The following is a 9,895-nucleotide window of genomic DNA, read 5'->3' on the forward strand; positions in this document are numbered from 1 at the left end:
GAAAGCTGTTCCTCTGTTTCTGCTGCCTACCTCTTTGAGGGATAGCAAAGCTTTCCAGTGCTTGCTGTGGTTGCCCTATTTTTTTTTGGACACCACAACTTTTTCCCTTGAGCCATGGAGCCAGAGCTGCCCCATGGCATGCGATGGCCCCACTCGGCCAAGCTATTGGTTTTGCAGCACTTACTGCCAGCTGCCTTCCTGGTCCTGCACGACCTGGAACCCAAGCTTATTCTGGGGATCCTCTCCATGGCTGTGGCTGCTCCACTCTGGCATCTGCACCCCTCTGTGGAGAGGTGTTTCTGGAGACTGGACACCAGCTCCAATGGGTGGGACAGACTGGTCATGGGGCAGAGAGTCGACCAGCAATGATTCCAAAACTTCTGTATGGGGAAGGCCACATTTTTTGGAGCTGTGTGCCTGACTCGTCATTGCCCTCTGGAGATGCTACACTCACCGGTGGCCCCGCCCTCCCCCTGGAGAAGCAGTTTGTAATTGCCATCTGGAAGCTCACCACCCCCAACAGCTACCAGTCAGTGAGCAACCAGTTTGGTGTGGAGAAGTCCACCGTTGGGGCACTCCTCATGGGGATAAGTTGCTCTGAGGCTGCAGTCCCTGCAGGGAGATGGGGGGGACTGTTGCATGAGGAGGTCACAGGAAAGGGGGCCTATGAGCTGTGGGGGAAAGCCCCCATCCCACCCTCACACTGCCCTGCTCTTGGGGGGGCAGTCTTATGGGGGTGGCTCCTGGGGTTTTTGAGGGGAGCATGGTGGGTACCTCCCAAGGGCTCAGGCACTCCCTCTCTTATACTCTGTTTTGTGTGTTTCTTTGTCTCGTTCTGCAGCTTGTAAGGGCCATCAACTCCATTGGGCTGTGGAGGGTCATTCATCTGGGAGACCGGGACATGACCGTGGCTGGATTTGATGCCCTGGAGTGTCCAAACTGCAGGGGAGTCATTGATGGGACCCACATCCCAATCTGCACACTGGACCATCAAGTGGTCCAGTATATTAACAGGAAGGACTACTTCTCCGTGGTGCTGCAGGCCCTTGTTGACCACCGGGGACACTTTACAGACATTTTTGTTGGGTGGTTGGGTAGGGTACACGATGCTCGTGTCTTCCGGAACTCTAGTCTATACAGGAAGCTGGAGATAGGCACGTTCTTCCCCCACCATGAACTTGCCATTGGGGATGTGCAGATCCCACTGTGCATCGTAGGGAACGGGGCCTACCCCCTCATGCCATTACTTTTGAAGCCATGCACTGGCCACCCAGCAGGGATCAATTTCATGCCCGCCTGAACTGGGTCCAGATGCAGGTGGAGTGCACTTTTGACCACCTCAAGGCATGTTTCCGGTGCCTCCTAACCCACCTGGATGTAAAGGAGCACAACATCCCCAAGTTGGTGTAGGCATGTTGTATCCTCCACAACATTGGAGGAAGAGGAGAGGAAGGGGGAGGCCTTCCTCCTGGGGTGGGAGTCAGACACTGGCCAGGAGGGATGAGCCTTCCAGCAGCTGAGGAAAGCTGCCATCCACTAGGCTCATCAGGCGGGTGCGCAACCAGAAGTCCCTGAGGGAGAGGTTCTCTCAGACACCCCAATAACTCTCCCCAGAGCCTCCTCCCTATGGGCCTCTGGCTTGCAGCCCTATCCCTTCCCAACCACAACTCCTCCCTTTGCCCTTTCCCTGACCTCCCAATAAACACACCTGTTTGGTTTTTTTAAAAATGCAGTCTATACTGATTTCAGATTCAGAAAAGGTGGGCAGTGGGCTCATAACTGGGAGGGCAGAGGTTTGATGTGGCACCTCAGGATCTCATTGGGGTTGGGTGGGTCTGGGGGGCACAGGGAGGTGGACGGGGGGATAAGAGGGTTGGAGGAGGGGCAGGGTTGGCAGGAAGGCAGGGAGAGGGGCCATGCGCATTACTTGGGGAGGGAGCAGAGGCATGGTAGGGGGTCAGGCAGATGGGGAATGGTCCTAGTAGGGGGGCAGTAGGCTGAAAGCCAGGAGCAGTGGCATCAGGCGGGTGTGCCACCATGCGCAACATGATGGCACACATGGTGTCACACCGCTGCATAAGTTGGTCCCAGGCATGCTCCTGTCACTCCAGGTCGACGTGGAACTTGTGCACCAGTGTCTGGTGTATGTCCTGAAGGACAATATATGCTGCTGCATCAGGTCTTCTTAGACTGGCACTCCTGCAGGTTCCCCAGGCTCTGGTGGGTGGCTGCAGTGGTGTGGTTTGGCCCTCAGTCCCAGCTGGTCTGGCCATGGAGAACACAAAAAGGGAGAGGCGGTCAGTCATCCCTGCAGTCACTGTCCCTAAGGCCGTTCCCTCCACTGTGAGCAGCAACCAACAGTCCATGGCTCAGAGGAGGGGGAAGTCTCAGGAAGAGACATGGCTTTGCACAACAGGCCGAGTCTCACAGGGGCCCCGACGTGCCAAGAGGACCATGCTGCTCACTTCCCACCTCCCTCTCCTCCCCCAGCCCATGGACAAGCAGGCAAGGGAAGTGTCCGATCACAGTGGGATCCCCTCATGGGTGGCAGAGGAACCAGGAACAGCCTGGCCCTCCCTACGGTCCACATACACAGGTGCGGCTCGCTGGGCTGTGTGTGGGAGAACCTGCTGCCTCGCATGTGCAGGCATGCCCATGTGAAGCGCTCCTTGGCCTGCACCCTTGTGGCTAGCCTGCTTCTAACCCGGTGCACCCCTCCCCCCCGGGACAGGACATGTGTGGCCTCCCTTGAGCCTGAGAGCAGGATCCCATCCGTGCTCAGGGGCTGCCTACTGCGTCCATGTGCCTCACAGTAACACAGCACATGGTTGCACGTGCATGGAGCACTGCATGATGTCAAGCCCAAGTGACACTCGCCCCCCCGCCCCCTGTGCACCTGCCTCCCCTACGCTGTGTGGGTGACTAAGTGAGACCACTCACCTGAAGATTCCTCCCAGGCATCTGAGGAGGCCTGGGAAATATTCTGGCTCCCTTGCACCGGCTCGAGGGAGAGGGTCACGGTGCCCGTCTCTTCCTCCTCCTTCTCCAGTGTGGCTAGCTGGCCCTGGCCCTCCTGCTCCTCCTCTGGGGCGACCTCTGGCCGAACTAAGATGGGGGTCTCGACCCCAGAGTCCACCAGAATGGGTGGAGAAGATGTTTCCCCATTCCCTAAGATCTGGTGCAGCTCCCTGTAGTAGGGGCATATGTGGGGTCGTGCCCCTGAGCGGGAGCGGCACTCGGTGGCCCAGACATATGCCTGGTGGAGCTCCTTCACCTTACTCCAGACCTGTTCCATGGCTCGGAGTGGGTGTCTGCGCTCCGCCAGGGATGCAGCCATCCAGCCATAAATGTCAGCATTCCACCACTTGGCCTGGGGATCCTTCAACATCTCCTCCTTGCCCCACAGCTTGAGAAGGGACTGACCAGGAAGGTGCACGCCTCTTTATCCCCCTGGGTAGGTCCTGGGACCCCTGGGGCTGCTACATGTGAGGACCAAGGAGTTGTGGAGGACTTCAGGTGTGGACATGCCTTGCAATCCTGTGGCAGGGAGAACAGCGGAGTTAGAGTGCTGCTCTCTGGCAGCTTCCTGCCAAGGCTTGTCCAGGGTGCCTGCAGCTTTAAGAGGGGCCAGGAGACAGGAACTATAGAGTTGTGATTAGTTTGTATGTAGTGACCACCAGGGCACCTGTGCTTTTTTCTGGAGGCCTCTTCTTCCACAAAATAACCCTCTTCTCCATCCACACATGCCTGTTTGAGAAAGAGCACTTTCGCAAAAACACTTTTTCCTCATAGAACGAGAATTACCAATACCGCAAAACCCCCTCTGTTCTTTTGATTTATTTGCGAAAGAACATGAAAGCACTGTGTATGTTCCGCAAGTTTTGTCGAAAAAGCGGCCGTTTTTCCCACAAAACTCTGTAGTATAGACATATCCCCAGAGCCCAGCATAATGTGGCAGCCAGCTGGTCTGGGCCTGTCACAGTACTTGGAACTTAATATCCTCTTTTCCCTTGTCTCTAATTCCTTGCAATAATCTGTTTTGTCAATCACTTCCCAGGATAAACAAGTCATCTGAATAGCTTCTCACTATTGGTACAGTGTCATGCACAAGAGAGCCGTAATCTCAGTGGGAGCTTCTAGGTGCTATTGTAATGCCACTAATAAAATATTCCAATTTCTATTTTCCCCTTATTTAAAGGGTTGCATTGGAAAGCGCTAATGAACAAAGAGAAGCCAACTCCTCTACCTATTATAAATGCGAGCAGCCTGTGAATCAATCACTCCATCTGCAGTTATGAGATCACAGATAGGCAAAGTGGTGCTAATTTAATGATTCTCAGTTGTGGCAATCAAAAACTAACAGGATCCAAGAGACTAGTGCTACTGTTTCTTTACAAAACAGGGATGCAGATCAGGCTGAAGCCTATCTCCAAGATAGGGCATCATAGAGCATGTCTAAACTATGGGTTTTCTGAAAGAGGATATGCAAATTCCCCGGGAAATTGCATATCTTCTTCCGACCTCACTTTCGAAAGAGGATCTTCTTTTTTAAGGAAGAGCGGATTTTTTTCTAAAAAGGGTTTTTTTCCCCCCATAAAAACCTGTGTTCAGACTACTTTCACTTTCGAAAGATCCTCTTTCAAAAGTGAGATCCCGTGGAATTTGCATATCCTCTTTCGAAAATTCTACATAGTCTAGACATAGCCATAGTGAGTTTGTACACCTCAGAACAGAGTAACTTCAAAAACCTCTACTTTGTTCTTTCTGTGTTTCTTTTAATAAAATATGTGGCTCTACTGCATCTTAAACTTGTCTGAGTCATGTTTGGTAAACATACCCCTGCCATGGCACAGCAACAATAAATCAAGCACCTCATTTTTTTCTACTTTGAAATCAAACTATGCACTCTGTAGAACTAAAAATGCAACCAAACCAAAATTATTGTACTTCATTAGTTCAGGCACATCAAAAGTTCACCTGAGAGAAGTGACTACAATTGCTGTTATGTTTTATATCTCAGAGAATTCCCACTTCCCCCTCTATATGCTATTCATCTGCACAGTATAGTACAGCATACACTTATAAAAAAGTTTCTAATAGGTAGAATCTGAAAGCAGGCATATAAAAAAAATGAACAACAGAGCTAAAAAAGACTTCTTGAAACACTTAGAAGAACAAGAATGTCTTCAACCTGCTTTCTAACACTCACACAGAAGTGTTAGGGAATTCAATAGCCTCAAGCAAACCTGACAAGCCATCTCTAGTCCGTATTTAGAAATTGTTTATAAAACAGCACCCAAGGACCACAGGTTACAAACAGAGCAAGACAAAGTTTAGTTAACAAGCAAGGCCATGGACATGTAAATTCCCATGGGTTATAAAAGTGCAATAAGTTCAGAGTTACAGGAGCAGCAAAGTGGCTGAAAATGAGATATCTGATACATTTTTTCACTGATGACTATCATTGTCCCATCAATGTGTCACTGGAACTTCCTCTTGTTTGTTATGGACTCTCTCCTGCAAAATGCCAGATGCCCTTGACGCCTATTAAAGTCAGTGGAATTTGAGGGACTCCACACCTGACCCTATAGAGCTGTGGTCTCCAACCCGGTGCCCACGGACGCCATGGTGCCCGCCAGACCCTTTACGTGCGCCCGCAGAGCAATCTGGGTTGGCCCCGCCCCCGGATGCGCCGTGCGTGCCCTTGCCGGCCCTGGCCCCGGCTCCAACCCTGGCCCCGCCCCGCGTGCCCTGGCCCTGGCCTCGGCCCCGGTCCCAGCGCGCGTGCCCACACCGGCCCCGGCTGCGCGGAACCTGGGCAGCCCCTGCCCGGGATCGCGGCACATGCAGCTGCCGACCTCGAGCGTGCAGCGCATGCTTGGCCACGACCCCAGTCACGTGGCCTGTGAGTGGCCCCGCACCCAGCAGCCCCGAAAGGTTGGGGACCACTGCTATAGAGCTTTATGCTTTGCTGCCTCAAGCCATTGAGTTCTGATTTTTTTTTCAAATATCTGAAAGGGTGTCACAAGCAGGAGGGAGAAAAATTGTTCTCCTTGGTCTCTGATGATAGGACAAGAAGCAATGGGCTTAAACTGAAGCAAAGGAGGTTTAGGTTGGACATTAGGAAAAACTTCCTAACTGTCAGGGTGGTTAAACACTGGAATTAATTGCCTAGGGAGGTTGTTGAATCTCCATCATTGGAGATATTTAAGAGCTGGTTAGACAGACATCTGTCAGGGATGATCAGATGGTGCTTGATCCTGCCATGATGGCAGGGGACTCGACCTGATGACCTCTTGAAGTCCCTTTCAGTTTTACTGTTGTGTGATTCTATATATGTTATTATAAGCTAATATGTACCTCTATAGGATTTTGCTGAGTCATTTCCCACAGGAAGTGGCATTTAACAGTGTGTTACAAAATGAAAAGTTATTACAATGGACCTTTATGTGCTCTTAACATGCAATATTCTGGTATTCCATCACCCTATATTTACTATTATTGGATTTCCTCATTTAACTACTATTAATTTCTAATTAAAACTATAGTCTTAAAATGAATCAGTATTCCATGCTTGTGAAATAATTCTGATACTATCTGCACTTATATTCTGTGCAATCAAGCAAACTACAACTTCTCTGATTTTAAACCCCAAGGTTTTTATGCAAATTTCCAATTTAAAGTGTCAGAAGTCATTTCAGGCACATGAGGCACAATGTCTCATCACTGGTAGACTTCCATAATTAGATGCTCTCTAGATATCTTTGCCATATACATGAAGAAACATAATATTGAAAAACACACCCATCAACAGAGTAAGTTTAGTTTAAAATGTGCCTTTAATGTTTATTTAACATAGTCAATATTCAGCAACAGAAAGAATATTTGTGAGATATTTTAGTCAGTCTGTTTAATAATGACTTCAATGGCTTCTATTTTACAGTCTCATGCATAATGGGAATTATAAATCAGATGAAAGATAAAGATTCAAATCTGTCATTAAACTCAGGTATTAACTCTGAAACATTAGAGGAAAGGAAGTTGTACAACAATCTCCTATTCACAGTCCTGGACATGCAGGAAGATTGACAATATGCAATCAATATTGTTTAATTAGTCTGTATGTCGATTAACTCATCTGCTACCTATCCAGGGGCAATAGAATCATAGGGTTAGAAGAGTCATCTAGTCTAACCACTGTAAATAACAGGATTTGTTATGTTTAAAGCAGGGGTGAGAAATAAGCAGCCCATGGACCAAAAGTGGTTTGGCACAGTTAGCCTCTGGTGGGCTATCAGATGCGTTATTTACCTGAGCATCCAAAAGTATGACCAGTCTCAGCTCCCATTGAGCATGATTTGCAATTCCCAACCAATGGGAACTATAGGAAGCACTGCAGGGCAGGCTACCACTTCCCACAGCTCGCATTGGCTGGGAATGGGGAACTATAGCCAAAGGGAACTGCAAGCAGCATCTGCAGATGCTCAGGTAAATAAAGCATCTGGTGGCCTGCCATGGGCTAACCCTCCTGAACTGCATCTAACCTGTGGGCTTATTGACCACCCCTGATGTCAAGGCTGTTTCCCACTCTGCTGCTTCAAGTGCAGAAGGTGGGGGCCCTGCAAGAGACTTTAAAATACTTCCCTCTATAGGCTTCTGCTTACAAACACTCTCCAAGGTCACAGATTTCCTGCCCTAGGGAGGAATCTGACACCATCAAGTGTAAAAGCAAAATCCCTTCTTCTGAAACCCAGGATGAACCATTTGAAGTTCTTCCAGAGGGGTACCCTCCTCCCCCCCCCCCAGCTCTTTTATCACAAGACAACTTGAGGAAAACAGAAAACAAACTGCAATCTTTGATAGCTGATCTCTTACTGACCTCTTAGTCTTAGGCACTCATTCACAGACCTCCTGCTGCTTTCCAGGACGTAGGAATCAAATCACCTTAAAAATGTGATTTTTATTAACAAAACAAAAAATATACTTGATATAGCATATTTGGTTGCTAGGTGCTACAGGGCAACCGAGTAAAAACAAACAAACAAACAAACAAAAACCCCAGAGATACAGATATATTGATTGAGTTAGGGGGCACACATAGATTTAGCAAAGAGAAGTTTAACCAAACAATGAATCAAAGAAAAATAACCTGATTGGGACTAAATATACATTTCTCTATATACTCACAATCCGTACTGGTCCATACTTCAAGGTCCAGTCCATTCCCATGCCCAATATTCCTTGTAGGCAAGGTAGTTATATCTGATTACTTAATTTTGTTTCCCCCAGCTCCTAGCTTAGAACTGAGACAAAGGAAAAAAAGCAAGCAGCTTTATCTTTCAATTTAAATTTCAACATCTTCTGTCATTGGCTTTCCTGGCTTTCTGTCAACACCCCATAGCTACCATAGTTTAACCCCTTATTCATCACACCTGGTCTCAACCACGGGTACTGCTAGACTGCAGGAGGTTTTCGGGATTCCAGAGGTATCCCAAAAAATCTCCTCCGTATCCAGGGAACACGTTTGCTCTTCTGCTTTTTTTTTTTTTTTTTTTTTTTTTTTTTTGCAGAAGAGCAAACATGCTCTTTTGGAAGCCCCTGTATTCCTCATTCTACAAGGAAGAAGGGGGCTTCCAAAAGAGGGTTTTTTTCTGACACTTTCCAAGTCTAGATGGGCCAAATATTGGAAAAGCTTCTTCTGACAAAATAATTGGAAAAAGGTTCGCAAAATGCAGAGGGCATTTTGCATACTTTTTTCTGACAAAAATTTGTAGTCTAGCTGAACCCCACATAGCTATCCAGCTTCTATTTGAAAACCTGGGAAGAATTTCCACAACTTCAAAAAAAAAATCTGTCTTATTGTTCTAAGTTTTTCTTTGAGATTTCATCTAAAGCTGCTATGCAGATGCCATCGCATCTGTTCTACCCTTTGAAACAGAAACACCCCCCCCAGCTCCCTTCTACCCCAAGCTATTCATAGTTATTCCTAGCCCATGACTGTATGACTGTACCACACTGCCATCCCCTATGGGAGAATTAAGGGACTAGTGAAAGGGAGTTTCCCCTTTGTTTACCAAATATTATGAGCCACAACCACATTCCTCAACACTCTTTACAGGATACCTTCCCTTAAATCAATTTCCAACGCTGGGAGCCCAGCCCATGTAGAACGAAGTACCAGTACTGTCTCCAGCTAAGTATTTTTCATCTAACCCCACAGAGTCCATGACCTGCTCCGTGGAAAGGAAAACAAAACAAATCAAAACAAAACCCCAAGAAACCACCACCAACAAAAAAACACACACTGTGCTCCAGCCAAGCTACCCCAGTGAAGGAAAAATCCATTACTAGTTTCCATACCCACAATGGACCAAAAACCTGGTCCAATTCCAAGCATGAGATAGGACAGAGTATGTATATATTACATATACCACACACATGCAATCAGGGAGCCAATGGCTTATCTGAGCCTCTAAAGCAAGCCACTGATTGAGAAAATACACCTTTTTTCCTTCTCCCCTACCATCTTCAGATTCAAAGGGGGACTCTTAGACTATCCATAACCCTTCTGGCCTCACTTGACCAGACCAAGGCTACCTTCCCCACCTTGCCAACACTGAGGCTGCTAGGGTTGCGATGTGTTAATTACAAGAATGGGTTACCTAGGGAAGTAGTGGAGTCTCCATCCCTAGAGGTGTTTAAGTCTCGGCTTTACAAATCCCTGGCCGGGTTGAATTAGTTGGGATTAGTCCTGCCTAGAGCAGGGGACTGGACTTGATGACCTTCTGAGGTCTCTTCCAGCTCTATGATAAGACCATAGGAATAGACTAGGACAGCTTTGCTTTGGAAAGGAAATTTTATTTAGTTTTAGTGAGAGTAGAAAACTGCATCAACA

The 9,895-nt window shown here is 47.9% G+C and overlaps 1 protein-coding gene across 1 annotated transcript; it reads right to left on the reverse strand.

Annotated features, from left to right (window-relative positions):
• Positions 1–452: 452 nt before the first annotated feature.
• LOC149525334 (uncharacterized) lies at positions 453–8,285 on the reverse strand. Its single transcript, XM_089775990.1, has 3 exons — positions 8,188–8,285; positions 2,941–3,537; positions 453–2,265 (listed from the first exon to the last, which is right to left on the reverse strand). Exons 2-3 carry the CDS (start codon positions 3,386–3,388, stop codon positions 2,186–2,188), a joined length of 528 nt encoding a protein of 175 aa, XP_089632116.1. The 5' UTR covers positions 3,389–3,537; positions 8,188–8,285; the 3' UTR covers positions 453–2,185.
• Between the last annotated feature and the right edge of the window lie 1,610 nt (positions 8,286–9,895).

Source organism: Pelodiscus sinensis, chromosome 2, assembly GCF_052426305.1.
Source record: "Pelodiscus sinensis isolate ZL-2025 chromosome 2, ASM5242630v1, whole genome shotgun sequence".
Classification (NCBI taxonomy): domain Eukaryota; kingdom Metazoa; phylum Chordata; order Testudines; family Trionychidae; genus Pelodiscus; species Pelodiscus sinensis.